Source organism: Anolis carolinensis, chromosome 6, assembly GCF_035594765.1.
Source record: "Anolis carolinensis isolate JA03-04 chromosome 6, rAnoCar3.1.pri, whole genome shotgun sequence".
Lineage (NCBI taxonomy): Eukaryota > Metazoa > Chordata > Lepidosauria > Squamata > Dactyloidae > Anolis > Anolis carolinensis.
In genome coordinates this window covers 39153587-39171860 of record NC_085846.1, presented here as the reverse complement: position 1 = coordinate 39171860, position 18274 = coordinate 39153587, and the positions used below count along the sequence as shown (strand labels likewise).

General features: G+C 41.9%; 2 protein-coding genes across 3 annotated transcripts in view; both read right to left on the bottom strand.

Annotated features, from left to right (window-relative positions):
* pip4k2b (phosphatidylinositol-5-phosphate 4-kinase type 2 beta) overlaps positions 1-2582 on the bottom strand; it is a 43694-nt gene extending 41112 nt beyond the window's left edge. Inside the window, exon 1 of the mRNA XM_003222518.4 lies at positions 1542-2582. Coding sequence (XP_003222566.1) covers positions 1542-1718 — 177 coding nt within the window. The 5' untranslated portion in view covers positions 1719-2582. The remainder of the gene's footprint in view (positions 1-1541) is intronic.
* A 3479-nt stretch (positions 2583-6061) lies between these two features.
* cwc25 (CWC25 spliceosome associated protein homolog) lies at positions 6062-17195 on the bottom strand. Of its 2 annotated transcripts, none has more exons than XM_008113188.3 (10): positions 17038-17195; positions 14855-15027; positions 14146-14382; positions 13807-13876; positions 11869-11984; positions 11131-11197; positions 10837-11000; positions 9824-9910; positions 8683-8847; positions 6062-7314 (listed from the first exon to the last, which is right to left on the bottom strand). In XM_008113188.3, exons 1-10 carry the CDS (start codon positions 17053-17055, stop codon positions 7200-7202), a joined length of 1212 nt encoding a protein of 403 aa, XP_008111395.2. In that variant the 5' UTR covers positions 17056-17195; the 3' UTR covers positions 6062-7199. The 2 variants fall into 2 exon arrangements, with proteins under 2 accessions (XP_008111395.2, XP_008111396.2); XM_008113189.3 differs by having other exon boundaries at positions 8683-8844.
* Positions 17196-18274: the final 1079 nt, after the last annotated feature.

Genomic DNA, 18274 nt, shown 5'->3' with positions numbered 1-18274 from the left:
AATGTTGTGAGCCACTTTGGGTCCAGTTTTAGGGACAAAAGCAGGATACAAATAAAGATTTTATTATTATTATTGACACAACGACATATGACACAGCAAACAAGATAGATATGCTGGATTTCGTATCACAAAATCACAAGTCGAACACTTCCCAAGTGTTTAGGACTGTGTGATGTATTTTCGGATGATGCGTGCAGATCCCAGTAGGGTGGCCTTTTGCAGTTGTTGTTATTGTTATTATTATTATCAGTCAAATTGAGATGTCACTAGGGCATGCACTATGGTGGCAAAGTCTGGCGTCTCAAGGTACGGGCGCAGCTGGCGCACAAGTTTTAATTGTGCAAAGGTGCTCCTTGACACCGCTGACACCTGTGGCTCCAGGGTCAGTGATGAGTCCAGGATCCCCCCCAGGTTGTGTACCTGAGCCTTCAGGGGGATTGTAATCTCATCCAGCACAGGTTGCATTCCTATACCCTGATCTGCCTTGCAACTGACCAGGAGCATCTCTGTCTTGTCGGGATTTAATTTCAATCTATTCACCCACATTCAGTCCATTACAGCTGACAGGCACTGTTTCAGGATCCTTGGCTTTTGGTGGAAAGGAATATTTACTTATTTACTACATTTATAGCCCACCTTTCTCACCCCATAAGGAGGACTCAGAGCGGCCTTACAGAAAGGCAGCAATTTGATGCCATGAACATACATACATACATACATACAATAAAATTAACATAGACATTAAAATAAAAAATCAAACAATAATAAAACAATCATTAAAATCACGTCATCCAGAATCAAAATCCAAGGCCATTCCAATAGTCATTTCACTATTGCACATACTCATATTGCACTAACTGGCTAGCCAAAAACTAGCTTCCATAACCAGGCTTTTACTTTCATCCTGAAGGACAAGAGGAAGGGGGCTGCTTTAATTTCGCTGGGGAGGGAGCTCCATTGCTGAAGGGCCACCATTAAGAAGGCCCTGTCTCTTGTGCCTACCAATCACGGTAGTGAAGGAGGTGGGACTGAGAGAAGGGCCTCCCCAGAAGATCTTAACCTCCGAGGTAGGTCATAGAGGGAGATATGTTCGGACAGGTAAGCTGGGCCAGTACTATTTAGGTCTTTATAGCCTAAAGCCAGCACTTTGACGTGTACTCAGTAACAGACTGGCAGCCAGTGGAACTGACATAGCAGGGGGGTTGTGTGCTCCCTGGATGCCATCCCAGTGAGGAATCTGGCTGCCATCCGTTGGCCCATTTGTAGCTTCCGAATAGTCTTCAAAGGCAACCCCACGTAGAGCGCATTGCAGTAGTCTATTCACGATGAAACAAATGTGTGTACCACTGTGGCCAAGTCTGGCTTCTCAAGTAATGGAGTTGGGTGTCCTCTGCATAAATATGACACCGAACTCCAAGAGGAATGTCTTGGAGGATAGACACATTCGGTGGCACGGTGCCCATCCCCACATGCGTCGGGATGGGTACCACTTTCTTAAGAATGTGGTGTGGAAGTAAGAAGGCGCGCAAGCTCCCACTCACCGTGTGGTTGACTCCCCACATCAGGACGCTCAGGAGGGGCTCCGAGGCGCGGAAGAGCTTCACTTTCTGGCAGACAAAGTGCTTCTTCTTGGTCTTGGTCTTGGAAGCGCTGAGGGCGCTGCCCAGAGTGGCGGCCACGCTGGCGGCCGAGGTGTTTCCAGTGCAATTCGAAGCCATGGCAGCGAGAAGACCCTCCGGGCGGCCTGCTTGAAGAAACCCCTGCCTCCTAACAAGAGGACGGCCTTGGCATGGCACGGCTTGGGCCCATCTGATGACTCTCACTCCTAAGTACTCCTACCCATTGGCCCAATAGAAAGGGGACAAAAGAGGCCTGTCCTCTGTACTTCTAATATCCACTTACTAATGCTATGGCTCTTTTACCTGGCACCTCTTTTACTTTAGGGTGTCACTTGGGGATTACCACACTCCTCCAAATTCAAAGTGGTCCCTCCTGTCCTCCCCTCTCTGCCTCAAATGGTGTCACCCGTAGTATAGCCTCCCAATTGATCCTCCCTCACTATTCACAACGGACTCCCCCATCAAATCTGTGCTGTTCCTTTACTTCTCCAAATGGTACAGTCCAGCCCCTCCCTCTTTCCTACGCTTAGAGCCGAATAGATAGTGGGACACCCTACCGAATGCAGTTGCAGTGGTACCACCCACTCAGCGCTATCACTCGGACGTTCATAGACATGCATATGAATCATTTGTAACAGTAACAACCAAAGGCATATACACCCCTCCCCCCCCCGTAGTCGCAATGGTTTAGCCCAAAAAAACCCAAGCTCTCCCCTCTTTCGCAAATGGTAGGGTCCCGGCCCCACCCCCCTGTCAGCTGCCAAATGGTGCCCTCCCAGATCCTTCCAAACTGGACCTAAGATCGCCCCGTTCTCACAGCAGCCATCGGATAGTTTCTCCCGCTGCCAGGATGTGGCTTCGCCCCGCCTACCCCCCGCGCTTCGGACTCGGTGGTTTGCTCCACCGCGGAACGAACTCCCAGCTCGGCTCCTGCGCAAAGGAGGCGCCAAGATGGCGGCGGCCGGAGGGAGGGGGCGGAGAAGGATGTACCATTGCCGTTGGAGGGGAAGACGTGGAATATATATATGAAAAAACGACGATTAAGTGAGACCAGTGCTATTTTCCTGGCAGACAAAATGGTCAACGGAGACTGAGCTCCAAAGGAGATGCAGCCTGAGGGGTCAGCAACTCTTCCGCTCACTCCCCCTTGTTGTAATAGTGGTACGTTCGGAAAGAGGCAGTGACGTAGTAAGATAGGACCGCCCCTCTTCGTTTTAAGGTCTCGGCAACCAATCAACGGTGAGACCCCTGGAATTATGAATGGAGGATTACCACGGAACGTCCCGGGGCGTCTCATTGGACGGACAGCGACGCCTTTGAGAAGAACAGAGCTCTGCGCCAGCCTGGAGACAGACGGGAAGCAAAGCGGCTCTCACTATGGGCACTTACTTATTCAGCGTGTATTGGTATTTGCCAGTCCATGTAAATTTGCATATTTAGAGGAAGGCTGCCCACTAAACGGGTATAGAAAAAAAATAGATATACATGTGCTCTATGGCATCCTGAGGAATGAGGTTGAATGGGCCTCAAGAAGCATTGCTAATAACAAAGCAGTAGGAGACGACGATCCCAGCTGAACTGTTTGAAATCTTGAAAGATGTTGCTGTCAAACATAGAGACAAGGGAACATGTGCTTCTTCAGTGCCTGTTCTATAGAGATATTTGATCCCGCCTCATTATGCCATGGCTATAGAAACACCCAAGACGCTCTTGACAATTTTACATCTCCCTGCTGCTTTCAGATCAAACTCGGCTATAACTTATAATGTCGCCAAGTTCTGCACAGCAGCGATTAAAATATAACAGTCAATGACTAATAGCACAAGCTAGTACAAGTCAAGATTCATACTAGCAGGAAATTGGGATTAGTCTTTTCATTGTAGCATAGATGTTGCTCCCTCCTCTGTTTGACTGGACTTCCCTTCCCTCTGCCACATGAACACTTCAACTCCCTCCCTTCAGACTCTCCTTCTTTTGCTTCCACTAATTGTGTTGGGTTTTGATATAATCCTGTATATGGCTTTGGCTTAATTGTCTTGATGTCCTGGCAATGCACTTATTTTAAAGTTTTAGAGTTTTAAAGTTTTGAAGTTTTAAAGTTTTAAATTTCCTGACCCTTAGACCAGATGTGTTTGTGTAGGACTGTGTCCTTCTTATGAGCTGGTCACTGACTGTAATAAAGTGAACTTGAACTTGATGCTGTCAAGGTGATGCATGCCATATGCCAGTAAATATGGAAAACACAAGAATGGCCATCAGATTGGAAAAAGTCAATTTATATTCCCATACCAAAAAAGGGAAATGCTAAAGAATGCTCAAACTTCCGTACAGCGGCACTAATTTCCCATGCCAGTAAAGTAATGCTCAAGATCCTGCAAGGCAGACTCCAGCAATACATGGAGCGAGAGGTGCCAGATGTATAAGTTGGGTTTAGAAAAGGCAGAGGAATGAGAGACCAAATTGGTAATATCCGCTGGATAATGGAGGAAGCCAGGGAGTTTCAGAAAAACATCTATTTCTGTTTTATTGACTATTCTAAAGCCTTTCAATGTGGATCATAATAAATTGTGGCATGTTCTTGGTGATATGAGGATACCAAGTCATCTTGTCTGTCTCCTGAGAAATCTGTATAAAGACCAAGTAGTCACAGTAAGAACAGACCACAGAACAACAAACTGGTTCAAGATTGGGAAAGGAACATGGCAGGGCTGTATACTCTTACCCTACCTATTCAACTTGTATGCAAAATACATCATACAACGTGAGGGGCTTGATGAATCCAAGGCTGGAGTTAAACATGGCTGGAAGAAACATTGACAACCGTAGGTATGCAGATGATACCACTCTGATGGCTGGAAGCGAGGAGGAGCTGAGGAGCCTTATCACCAAGGTGAAAGAAGAAAGTGCAAAAGCTGAGTTGCAGTTAAACATCAAGGAAACCAAGATTATGGCAACCAGACTGAGTGATAACTGGCAAATAGAGGGAGAAAACGTGGAAGCAGTGACAGACTTTATATTTCTAGGTGCGAAGATTACTACAGACACAGACTGCAGCCAGGAAATCAGAAAACGTTTACTTCTTGGGAAGAGAGCAATGGCCAACCTTGATAAAATAGTGAAAAGCACACTGGCAACGAAGGTCCGCATAGTTAAAACAATGGTAACCTATGGATGCGAGAGCTGGACCATAAGGAAGGTTGAGCAAAGGCAAACAGACACATTTGAACTGTGGTGTTGGAGGCAAATCCTGAGAGTGCCTTGGACCGCAAGAAGATCCAACCAGTCCATCCTCCAGGAAATAATGCCCGGCTGCTCACTGGAGGGAAGAATATTAGAGGCAAAGATGAAGTACTTTGGCCACATAATGAGAAGATAGGAAAGCTTGGAGAAGAGAATGATGCTGGGGAAAATGGAAGGAAAAAGGAAGAGAGGCCGACCAAGGGCAAGCTGGATCGATGTTATCCTTGGAATGACTGGCTTGACCTTGAAGGAGCTGGGGGTGGCAACAGCTGACAGGAAGCTCTGCCGTGGGCTGGTTCATGAAGTCCTGAAGAGTCGGAAGCAGATAAACGAATAAACAACAATTATGGTGAATTGTTTGAGATTCTGAGATATTCATTGAAAAGCTATACCAAAATGTGCTGCAGGATATCCCACAAAAACCTTTTTGCAGTTTAATAAACATTTTCATGTTTTTATGATAGAACCAATTCGGAAATGACATTTATAACCCACAAACAAAAATCATATTACAAAGTGTTATATTAAGGTATGTTGAAAGTATTGCTCTGCCAATTTATAGTTTCATCAGGACTCTTGAATATTGCTTACTGATATACAAATGTTAGAAAACATCTGGAACTATGCAGGCTGTTTAAATATAAACGTTTTAATGCTAGATTGCAGTTCTGGGAGATACAAAATATATTAACTAAATATTTGGCTGCCTGTCAGAAGTTATAGAGGAATCCAAGAGGGAGGTGGCTATTGCACTCATGACCCCAAGGCAATGTGCTTTACTATGTAAACAAAATATCAAATTACTTTTGGTTTGATTGGAGACGGCACTCTTTATAATCCCCTTTTATTTGGCCATTTTTCAGTATGTAGCCCAAAGGCGTTCTAGAGAGCACCTATATGGCAGAGAGTACAACTACTTTCCTCCCCATTCTAGAAAGCTAGTTGTTATTGACTGGAAAATAATGATTTTTTTTGGTTTGGCAACTGCTGTGCTTTCCTACTAAAGGAAGCCTACATTATTTTCAACAGCCTATAACAGAGCTTTCCAAAAATTTCATGTTGATGACACACCTTTTAAACATGCGTCATTTGGCAACACAGTTATTCCACTTTACTAACAAACCAGAGCTTAAAACCAACCCCTTAGAAGAGATATAGACACATATATAAATTGTAATAACAAAACACGAGGACACAACATATCTTGTGAAAACCTTTCATTTTATGTTTTTAAAAATATATGATTTGGAAGATAACATGGATTTCCAAGATTTTTTCTCCTTTTTCATCACATACGCACGACCACCTACGCACTGCAGCCAACTCAGTGACACAGTTGGAAAAGCTCTAGCCTATAACATAAACCTCTTCTTAATGATACAAACACATTGGCTGCTTCAAATGCATTATAATAAATGCCACACAGATATACAAAGTTCAATATTTACAACATTACCAAAGAAAATATATACAGAATAATGCTGTATTAAAGTTCTATTGGACCCAAAGTTACTTTTTGCTTTTTCTCCCTAAAGTATGCATGTCTATTTCAAAAAATTGTTTTGTGTCTACACAGAGAAGTCTTCATAAAACACAAATACATTTCCCATTTTTTAAAAAGGAGCTACTGGTTCTGTAGTATTAGATATGTGTCAAAAACCTTGTTTAAAGGTTGTAAGCAGTGACTGGGCTGAAGGAAACACCGTTCTTGAAGAATAGAGAAAAACAAGCCAGGAAGACAGAAAATGAGCTTTTGCATTCTTCAATGGATCTCACTGTCAGTCTGGACCTGTCCAAACACCAGCTGCCCTAAGCTATTCCTAAATGATTCCTTATTTGATATTTGGGAATATCAAATAATAAAATGCTAGTTTTTTTTGGGGGGGGGGGGGGCGGCGGCGGTTATTTTTCTCATTTTCTTGCCCTCCTTCTTACTACTGATGTCTATTGTGGATGTGAACATATGAGGCAGCAACTTGCATTATTTCATACTCCTATGTCTAAATCCTGAAGCCCTTCCACACTATGGGGAAATTATGGTGCATCAAATAAAAGACACAGGTTCTGCTAAAATGGCTAATGAGCACACCAAGTTAAACAAAAAAAGCCACCTAGAGAATTTTTAAACACCAAGTTCGTGTATTTTAGAACTGTCTTTGTAGCAATGCATTGCAATGAACTGTCGTTCATTGCTCTCACATCTCTCACAGAGAAAAGAAAGCTGATCAAAGGCTGTGAAAGTCTCATGGTCAGTTTTTCTGTTTCTCTCATTCCTTTGAGGTTAAAAAAGCATGCCTCAAATGCAAGTTCTCAAGGGTCTCATGAAGAAAAAAGTGAATCTCATCTCTGCATGAAATTCTTTTCCAAGGCAGCTGCAGTCCTTTGAATGGAGTGAATGTTCCTTTTGACTCGATCTTCAAGAGAGGAAGTAGATGCACTCTCCAGCTTCATATGGCTAGAGGAGAAGAAGAGAGGAGAAAATGTGATTAAGATTAAGAAAGTCACATTTTTAGCTTTAAAAGTACAGTGATACCTTGATTTACGAGTTTAATTTGTCCTGTAATCACGCTTATGTCCAATCACATTTCCCCATTGAAATGCTATTAATACATTCCAGCGCCCCGGAAACTACACAATTTTTGCTATGTGTTTTTAAATAAGAAAAATGTACTTTCTAACTAACAAATACTGTATTAAAATAATTCATAAAATGTAGAGAATACATTAGATTTATTAAGTGTAGGGTAGGTATTTTCCTTCAAGATCACACTTCATTTAATTTTCTTCTTCTTTACTAACATTTGCCTTTCTCAACACACTTTCCTTGCTTTTACCGGCAAGGTGTTTCAATAAAAACATGCCCAGGGAGGTTTGATTCTTCCTTCCTTTCAAAATGTTTCTAAAATGAGTGAGGCCAGTATCAGGAAGGGAAGTTCTCTCGCGATTGGAGGAGGGGCAGGATTGGAAGGTTATAAGCCTATAACATACATTTCCTTTTCCTGCTTTAAGGGGAAACCCCAGTAAAATTCTTCTGTAATGATCTATTAGAATGACAAGTATCTGTGTAACTTGCCTATTTTAATCAGGATAAAAGTTTACAGATGATAGACTTCTGGCCCCTCAGCTTTCCCACAATCTCCTAAAGCCCTGGGTTGGCAGAAATAACAGCAAGGACAAGAGCAAAGAGCTTTCCTGGCTGCTCCTTTAAAGCCCTGCTTAAGATGGTAGGTGGCAAACTCTCACAGTAGTTCTTGCACTAGCTTGTAACTCAAATCTCGGCTCGCATGTCAAAAGCAAAAATCAACCAAGCAACAGCTTGTAACTCAAACAACTTGTAAGTTGGTTCGCCTGTAAGTCAAAGTTTCACTGCATTTGTTTCTTCTCAGAATTGGTGAGAACAGAAAGACATAGGAAAGGAGAGTATAAAGTAGGACACATGGGCATATATATCTTGAGATCCCCTGCACCCAAATAAACAATAGTATCTGGATTATTAGGATGAGGAAAATAGAGAAGGGAGTTGAAATGGATAGCTTCTGGGGTTTCTGCTATTATTGTTGATATCATTATTATAAAGGCTGGATGACCATCTGTTGGGGGTGCTTTGATTATGTTTTTCCTGCATGGCAGAAGGAGGTTGGACTGGATGGCCCCTGGGGTCTTCCACTAAAATATTGTCAAGTTTGTTTTGGTCAAAAGGTTTGCTCGTGCCATAAAAACATAGAAATATATAAACATTTCTTGGGATTCCATGAGAAACTTTTGTTTCAAAAAGGGCTCTGTGGCTGAAAACATTTGAGAATGGAAGAAGGAGGACACTTACTGTATAAACTTCCCATCATTCCGGCCAAGTTTCTCCAGGGCTCGCTCTCGTTCCTCTTCTTTTCTATGTCTGTGCACATTGGTCGCCCTTTCCTCTTCCCGCCACTTAGCATTCTCTATCATTTCTTTCCGTTTCTTCTCCAGTTCTTCTGCTGTGAGTTTTCTGCTTAGAGCAAACAAGCAAGGATGATTTTAGCCACTCAGGATTACAGATCAAAACTGGAAGCACAATAGACTATTATGTTGAGGTTCACACCACATCCCCTTTCAGCTATAAACCAAGCTCCCAGCTATTGTAAATGGAGACAGGGACCACCATCACCACTGTGTTATAAGGAGCATGGAATTAAAGATTACTTATGTCAAGGCAGCAACAAATGAAGCATCATTATGTTGAGTAAGGATTTATCCTGGAAGCTATCTGAAGCACCAAGACCTGTTCTTACAAATTCTTGTGGCCATATGCAGTGTTCCAACCTTTAACACTGCTTTAACACTCCTGTCTGGTCTTAAAGCTAAGCAGGGTCATTCCTAGTTAGTACTTGAATGGGAGACTGCCAATGAGCACCAGGTGCTGTGAGCTATATTTTGGAGGAAGGAACTGGCAAAACCATCTCTCAATATCCCTTGTCTAAGAAATTTGCTTTTGGAGTGGTCCGCATGGCAGAATAATGCTGCTTTGAAGCCTCCGTGTGGTAATCCCTACATGTTGGGGTTCTTCACTCCCATTATATGCTGCTGATTTCAAAAACAGGAGCATGTTTCTAGTCCTAGCATTTAGGAAGGTGGCTTTTAAAAATATGGATCATATTTGGCTGTTTTGGGTCAACACACTGAAACACAGTGGGGCCCTCTTTGTTTTTCCATTCCTTTTCATGCTTCTTGCATGCATATCTCTATAAAGTTATTATCCTATGACACAATCTAATGTTGTGAAATGAATATTCACTATTACTGTCATTTTACTCTTTATATTTATGAATGTTTTATCCTGCTCCTCAGCCACAAAAGCACTCAGAACAGCTTACACAATGCTAATTTGCCCTCAGGCTTACAATGTACATAAGATCAATAGTTATTACATAAATATTACATAAGACACAATATCTATATTATAATGTTACTATAGCTGCCCAGCTTACCTTGAGATTTGTTGCCTTCTGTAGCTTTCTCTTTTAGGAGAAAGACTCCTCCCTCCTGCTTTTGTCTTCTGGTCCCTGCTGTTGTGCCTGCAATTCAAGAAGAATTTTATTTCAACCATAAAAATGATTATCTGATCCCAATGAAATTTGAGCTATTTGGGTTCATTCCACTCCTCTGCCCTCTCTCTATGCTGTATTATAACTTAATTTTGTGTTGGAAGGCAAAATAATTCATGCCCTGCTTTTTGATGATATCCCACTATATGCAACTGAATTCAAATGTATATACATAGTAGGAGTCAAAATATGTACCAATATATGTATTTTTCAGGATGGCTCCCACATCTAGAGAGAACTGTGAACCCCACTGATGATGGATCTGGACCACACTTGACAGGCATACCTATAATGACCAGTTTTGAATACTGGTGGATTTGGGGGAGATTGACCGAGGATGATGATGATGATGATTATTACATCACTTCTACCCCACCCTTCTCACCCATCAGGGGACTGAGGGTGGCTACATGATGGCAGTTGAAGTTCACCCACAGGCAAATAACTGTGTCAATTTCTCTGACAATGGATCTGGACTAAACTTTGCACACATAACTATCACAATCAACTTAAAACACTTCCAGGCTAGGAGGGGAACTGACAGAATATGATGGGAGTTGTAGTTTACTTACATCCTTATGAATTTGTAATGGGATTATTCCTAAAACTCAAAGCCAAACAATGACTATTTCTGGGTGGCTGTGATTTTTTCTGGCTGTATGGCTATGTTTCAGCAGCATTCTCTCATGGCCACACAGCCCGAAAAACTCAGTGACCCAGTAATTCCGGCCATGAAAGCCTTTGACAACGTAATGACTATTTTGAATAAACAGCACAAACTAACTCAGGCATTGCTGAGTATCTAAGTTAAGTTATACATACACAGCTTGGACTCCACAGCACAAAAAAGATACCCAACTATAGAAAAACACAGTAGATGCCCCATCCCTGCTTACTGTTTATTGTCTCTAGGTGATCTTGACCTCCTGCGACTGCTCTGCTCCACCTCATATTGAGCTTTCTTGCTAGAGTGCCTCTCTGGTGATAGGCATTGGCTTTTTGACATACTCCTCTGTTGTAGCTTATGCGAAAGCACCTTGTCATGACCGTTACCTCGAATCTAGAATGAGAGAAATGTGACAGTTGTAAATGCTAGCGCAAGGCAAAACTCCTGTGGTTACAGAGCAAACAATCAAATGTTTGTCTCCAAAAAAACATGTAATGAGCAATGAAAGGATAGCTGTCCATACCTGCAAGCCATACTCTGGCATCCTGGAGTGAAATGTTTCTGGAGAGTTGTCCATTTTTTCTCGTGACCTAAAGCAAAATTCAATAAAATTCAATTGCAATTCCTTTGCCTGGCTGGGTCAGAGAGACCCAGATTATCCCCTCTTTGATCCTATAAATGCCAAATCTTGTCCAGCTCCCAGGCCAATGAGTAAAACAGGAGAAGCAGATCAGATATTCAGGAATCCCTTTCTCTGGGGCTTCTGATATGTTTTTTAGAGCAGTGGTTCTCAACCTGTGGGTCCCCAGATCTTTTGACCTTCAACTCCCAGAAATCTTAACAGCTGATAAACTGGCTGGGATTTCTGGGAGGTGTAGGCTAAAACACCTGGGGACCCACAGGTTGAGAACCGCTGCTTTAGAGGTAGGATGGAAATGTACAAATATTCTTTTTGGCTAAGACACTGCAGTTTTATCAAGGTAATCAGTGAGCAGTGTAGACAACAAAGCAGGAAGCCCCCACATTAGCAGTTATTAATAGCCATGGAGCCACTGTTACTTCATGGAGAGAGTCTGGCTTAAAATTTAACTTTAATATTAACTCTGCAGCTTTAGGAAATTAATTCCCTCCTTCATACACCTCTAAAAAAGGAATGCGACACTTTGCAAGATCAAAATTACAAAGACTGTAAAGTACATTGAAAAATAATGGGTAAAGCAAATGTTAAGTGGTGCTGTCCATACATGGTAGAGGTATGTACCTAATTTTGTTCTGCTCATCATCGCTGCTACTAGGACTGTGGTGCCTATGCTTCTTGTGTTTCTTTTTCTTATCCTTTTTCTTCTTCTTTTTCTTCTTATCCAAACTGCTTTGCAGCTAGAACATATGAAGACAGCAAGAGACAAGTTATGGGTGCAGCTACACTGTAGAATTAGTTCAGCTTTAACTGAACCTTTTGTTTAACTTTAGTGCTGCTTTAACTGCCATGGCCCAATTATATGAAGTCAGGGGGACTGTAGTTTTACAAGATCTTTAGCCTTTTTTTGTTAAAAAGTGTCAATTCCATAGCACTGAGCCATGACAGTTAAAGTGGTGTATTAATTCAACAGTGTAGATATACCAAGCGGGTGAAAATATTTCCATACTATTCATGGTGTTTCTAAGTGATTTTATAATCTATTTATTCCAAGAATTTAAGAATTTGTCTGGATCAGACCACAGGCCTATCTTAGTTAGTAGTCTGTTCCCATGGTGGCTCACCAGAACCCTTTGTAAAGCCCACAAGTAAGTGATACGAACAACAGCATCTTCTTACTTTTATTGTCAGGAAATTGATATTCACATGCATATATCTTACAATGCTAAAGGAAATACAGGGAGCCCCCAAGTTATGAACAAGATAGGTTCTGTTGAGATAAATATATATACATCTATATATAGGTAAAGGTTTCCCCTGATGTTAAGTCCAGCCATGTCTGATTCTGAGGGTTGGTGCTCATCTCAATTTCTAAGCCGAAGAGCCGGCGTTGTCCGTAGACACCTCCAAGGTCATGCGGCCAGCATGACTGCATGGAGCGCTGTTACCTTCCCGCCGGAGCGGGACCCATTGATCTACTCACATTTGCATGTTTTCAAACTGCTAGGTTGGCAGGAGCTGGGGCTAACAGCGGGTGCTCATTCCGCTCCCGGGATTTGAACCTGGGACCTTTTGGTCCGCAAGTTCAGCAGCTCAGTGCTTTAACACACTTCGCCACCAGGGTTCCCCTATATCTATCTATCTATCTATCTATCTATCTATCTATCTATCTATCTATCTATAAAAGCTTTGGATGTAATGGAAAGGGTTAACACCCTTGTGGAGTTCGTTTGCTGTCTGTGTCCCTGTTCAGAATATTTCCCCTCATTTTCTGTCCCTGTGATTGGATTTTGAAACATTTGGCTTGTTGTGGGTACAAGAATTGGTTATAAAGCTTCAGCTGAGACACTTTTTCCCCATGATAACCCTTTCAGGAGTGAATTTATTTTCCCTAAGGGCAGATTTCTCTCACTTCCTTTTATTTCACCCCCGTTCTTAACTATGAGTCATTTGTAACACAAAGACTGCCTATACATCATCAACTAGCCTTTACTAGCACGAACCCTTTAAAAAATGAACTTGGTAGCTAGCATTACCTGTTTTGCTAGCAAAATACACTTGTATTATATAAAGAAGCTCTTCTGTTTTTTCCCACCCAAATCCCCCACCATTTAGCTTCATCAGATGACCTTAGACTCTAGCATAATGAAAGAAGAGGGGATCCTCCATCTTATCCATGTTATCCATATTATGATTGTTTTCCATACTATTAATGACCCATTCATATTTTTCTAAGTTACAAAACTCAAAACACAACCTTTTCTCACAGGAAAACCGCTTCCATATTTTGGATGCTATTTTCTACAGCTTTTTTCTGGTCTGTGTTATTTTCTCTGGGATGCAACAATGACCAATGTACACAGAATTTCAAGTGTGTCTGCACCATAACATTTAAGACAGCATCAGAATATTGGCAGTTTTTTTATCCATCAGCACGATGGAATTTCCTGAACACGCTTTTAACTGGAAGACAGCATAGAAAGAGTAGAAGTCCTAAAATTCACTTTCCTGCTGTTCTTATGTATTTTGACCTCTTCTCAGAAATATTCAACATTAACTCACCAATTCTTTGATCTTCTTCATTTTTACTGGATTGTTCAGGACTTCACGTTTCTTTTCCTCCTCCCTCTTCCTAAAAAAGGAGTAATAATACTGATGTTAAATTCCCATGCATATGAAAACCAGGGGAGAAAATACATATAAATACGACAGGAATAGCAACTCTGCTATATTCTTGGATGCAGTTCAACATTTTAAGATGAAGCATTGGGGAGAATCATGAGGAAAAAATTAAGGTTTTTTGAGTGTTCATACTAAAGATGCTTACAACTCCTTTGTAACTTATGGTACAATTCTTTCTGAACACTAGTCAGTTTTCATAGAAGATTATTCATTAGTTACCTTATCATGAAAAGTGGGTCTTCTCGGATCTTGCTGGCCATATCCAAGGCAGAGTTGGCACCCGTAGGGGCAAAGATGGAGCCTGGCAGAAGGCCAGTCTCAGAGGAACAGCCTCCCTCCTTGTCTTCCATTGGCTCAAACACATACTTGTCAACTGGGCGGCCCATAAGGTATTCCTCTCTGTTCACCATGCCTCCGGGTCCTTGGTACATCCATTCTAGCTTCTCATCTTTTTTCCTAATTCATTCAGGGTGGAAATGATGTGAAAAAAATGTTCAAACTAATACAAAGAAAAGGCGATTACGCTAAAAAGAGACATTATTCAAACACCAAAATGTTAGTTGAGGAAATGGGGAAGAGTTTAGTTGCCACTCATAGCCCTACTGCTAATCCACATACTGAAGTGGCACTGACTACAGAAAGATAAGTGTTCTAACTGGCTTTCCCATTGTAAAGAAAATTAGCAAGCTAACGGAAAGTTTAAATAAAATATCTGAGGTACAGTACTGCATTCCTGCATTTATATCTTGACATAACAGAGAGCTGGAAAGTGTATACAATATGATATTTCTGACCATGTCTACTCTTTCATGAGAACCCTGTCCATTTCCTGCTTCTGGTCTGTTCTCATGGTGAAGCCTTGGAGAAGAATTAACTCAATTAAAGGCCTAAACAAAAACACCCACCAATAAAATCCCCTCTAACATACTTGACTGCGCCCACATCCTCTGCATAACGTTGCATTTCTTCTCGTGCTCGCTCCTCATGCAGCTCCCGCTGGAGTTCCTCGATTTTCTTGCGTTCGGCTTCATGTTTCTGTTCTGCCTTCCAAACCTTTTCCACGTTACGCAAGGTTTGTGGATGCCAGCTTTTCTTCAAGTTCTATTGATAAGAAAAAAGCAGTTTATTTATTTATTTATTTCCAACATTTATATCCTGCCCTTCTCACCCGAAGGGACTCAGGGCGGCTTACACAACTGGCAGCAATTCGATGCTGAAACATAGTTAAAATCATAACAATATATAAAATCCATTAAGAACAATTCAATACAATATAAAAATATAAGACATATGGTTAAATCCATTCATCCATAAAAATCAGTCCATGTCGTCTTTGAATAAACATTGAATAAACATTCTCCAAAAACATCCCTACAGAACAAGAACAAGAAACACACTCAAATAAAACAAAACTAACAGAAAGACAGTGTAAGTGTATAATGTAACAGTCCATATCATGCATGCAGAGAGGCATGCTCCACAATTTTATATATATACCGGGGAACATCCTCCAATCCCAATTTATCCTTCATCCAATGACTAGGTAAAGTGGCCCTCTTTCACGTGACTAGCCAAGAAATGGATCGTCTGCTGCCAGGTGACTTGTACAATGGAAAGGGAGGGAGAAAGAAAAAAAAAAGGAGGGAGGGAAGAAAACAGGGAAGGCAGGAAGTGAAGGGAAAATGTATGAAGGGAGGGAAGAACGAAAAAGGGAAGAGAAAGGAAGGGGGGGGGAGGATGAAGGAAGGAATTGAAGAAAGAAAGAAAAGGGAGGGAAGAAAAAGGAAGGAAAGAAAGAATGAGCCACAAAGAAAATGAATACCTTGTCAAGCCCCCATAGCCTCATCATAACACTATACAACATGATTTTTGTTCCTGGGCTATAAATTTCCTAATTGGTTCTACCATAAAAACATGGCAAAAGTTTATGAAACTGCACAAACTTTGTTTTTGTGGGACATCCTGCAGCGCATTTTGCTCTAGTTTTTAAATGAATATCTTTACCAAGTCTCAACCAATTCAACACAGTTTGTGACAGTCACAAAAATGAGGTTTCTGAAGTATAAATACTACTTTCAAAGTAAGTACCACACAATTAAATAAGAAAAATACTTTCAAACCAGGAACAGAATTTTTGTATTGCCGAAGGCTTTCATGGCCAGAACCACTAGGTTGCTGTGAGTTTTCCAGGCTGTATGGCCATGTTCCAAAAGCATTATCTCCTGACATTTCGCCTACATCTATGGCAGGCATCCTCAGAGGTTGTGAGGTCTGTTGGAAACTAGGCAAGTGGGGTTTATGTATCTGTGGAATGTTCAATGTGGGAGAAAGAACTCTTGTCTGCCTGAGGCAAGTGTGTGTTGCAATTGGCCATCTTGAACATTCTAGAGATATATAAACCTCATGTGCCTAGTTTCCAACAGACCTCACAACCTCTGAGGATGGCTACCATAGTTATGGGTTATGACGTCAGGAGAGAATGCTTCTGGAATGTGGCCATACAGCCCAGAAAACTCACAGCAACACAACATAATTTTTCTTTTCAAATTTTGTGATGTAGTGTAATGTTTGCGCTCCATGCAGTCATGCCAGCCACATGACCTTGGAGGTGTCTATGGACAACGCCGGCTCTTCGGCTTAGAAATGCAGATGAGCACCAACCCTCAGAGTCGGTCACGACTGGACTTAACTTCAGGGGAAACCTTTACCTTTACTAGTGTAATGTATCCTTCTTCCAATGAAAAGGAAGCCGCTGCCCTCCTCACAATGAGTCCCAACAACCGAGGCCCCTTCCACACTGCTATATAATCCAGATTATCCAATCAGATAATCCACATTATCTCCTTTAAACTGAATTATACGAGCCTACACTGCCATATTATCCAGTTCAGAGCAGACAATCTGGATTTTATATAGCAGTGTAAATGGAGCCTTTGGCCCCTTCCACACAGCTGAATAAAATCCCACATTATCTGTTTTGAGCTGGGTTATATGGCAGTGTAGACTCAGATAACCCAGTTCAAAGCAGATATTGTGGGATGCCCTGCCTTGATATTCTGGGTTATATGGCTGTATGGAAGGACCCTTAGTCAAAAACCCAGCTTTTCTTACCAGGTCGCCTCCCCCCATCTTGGCTCCGAAGCCTCCTCCGGCCGCAGGTCAGCCTTCCTCTCTCTTCTCCTTCCTTCTTTGCTTCAGACTGGCGCAGAACGATGACGCACGCTCTAGAGTCCCGCCCCCAGGTCGTAATGAAACAGGAGCTATTGTCGCGCATAGTGTGCGTCACTGGAGGCCCGTATGTCCGCACTTAATAGGGGTGTCTGTGATGAGTGTTTAGAGCCCTGCTTAGTGCTTATTTCTTGAGACTGAAAGCATGATAAATATTGGAAGTGAAAGCATGCGCGCACTTTAGAATGCTGTCGTTTATTTTTTTTTCCTTGCTAAGGATTCCAGTGCAAAGCCAAGCCACTTCATCACATTGAGAGGGGAAAGCATGGGTGACTGTCCCTTTAAGGGAGAGAATCGCCCCCTTTGGAGTGCTGCCCCCCCATCAGACTCACACTGGAAACTTAAGAGCTGGCGATACATTGATCTTTCATATTCCTCACAAGGTCAGTATTACTTTTATTTTTAATCAGGATAAACTACAGTATCAAAAAACTAAGAGATCCCTTGCCCTGCCCAAAGCCCCTTACATTAAAGGAGGCCGACAGCAGGTTAAAACTATTGCTTTTCATGGGATCCTATTTTTTTTTGCACCAAGCCTTACAGATTACAAGAGAGAGTCGTCCAAATTAAAACCATTGCTTTCCATGGGATCCTATGGTTCCGCATTAAAGCCCAAAGGAGACAGTGCTCCAGGCTAATACCATTGCTTTCCATGGGATCCTATTTTTTTGCACCAAACCCCATAGGACACAAGAGATAGTGCTCCAGGTTAAAGCAGTTGCTTTCCATGGGATCTTATAGTTTTGCACCAAGCCCCACAGGACACAAAGAGACATTGCTCCAGGCTAAAACCATTACTTTTGATGGGGTCCTATGGTTCTACATCATAGCCCATAGGATACAAGGAGACAGTGCTCCAGGTTAAAACCATTGCTTTCCATGGGATCCTATGGTTCTGTATCAAACCCTATAGGACACAAGAAGCAGTGATCCAGGTTAAAACCACTGCTTTCCATGGGATCCTATGGTTCTGCACCAAACCCCGTAGGATACAAAATACAGTGATCCAGGTTAAAACTATTGCTTTCCATGGGATCCTATGGTACTGTATCAAACCTTATAGGACACAAGAAGCAGTGATCCAGGTCAAAAACACTGCTTTCCGTGGGATCCTATGGTT

Excerpts from the sequence above, each read along its gene's own strand:
- cwc25 (XM_008113188.3), bottom strand. Across the intron at positions 11,985-13,806 it reads TGAAGAAGATCAAAGAATTG|CTGCAAAGCAGTTTGGATAA; the intron begins GTGAGTTAATGT and ends CATATGTTCTAG. Across the intron at positions 7,315-8,682 it reads AATGATGGGAAGTTTATACA|CCATATGAAGCTGGAGAGTG; the intron begins GTAAGTGTCCTC and ends CTTCTCCTCTAG.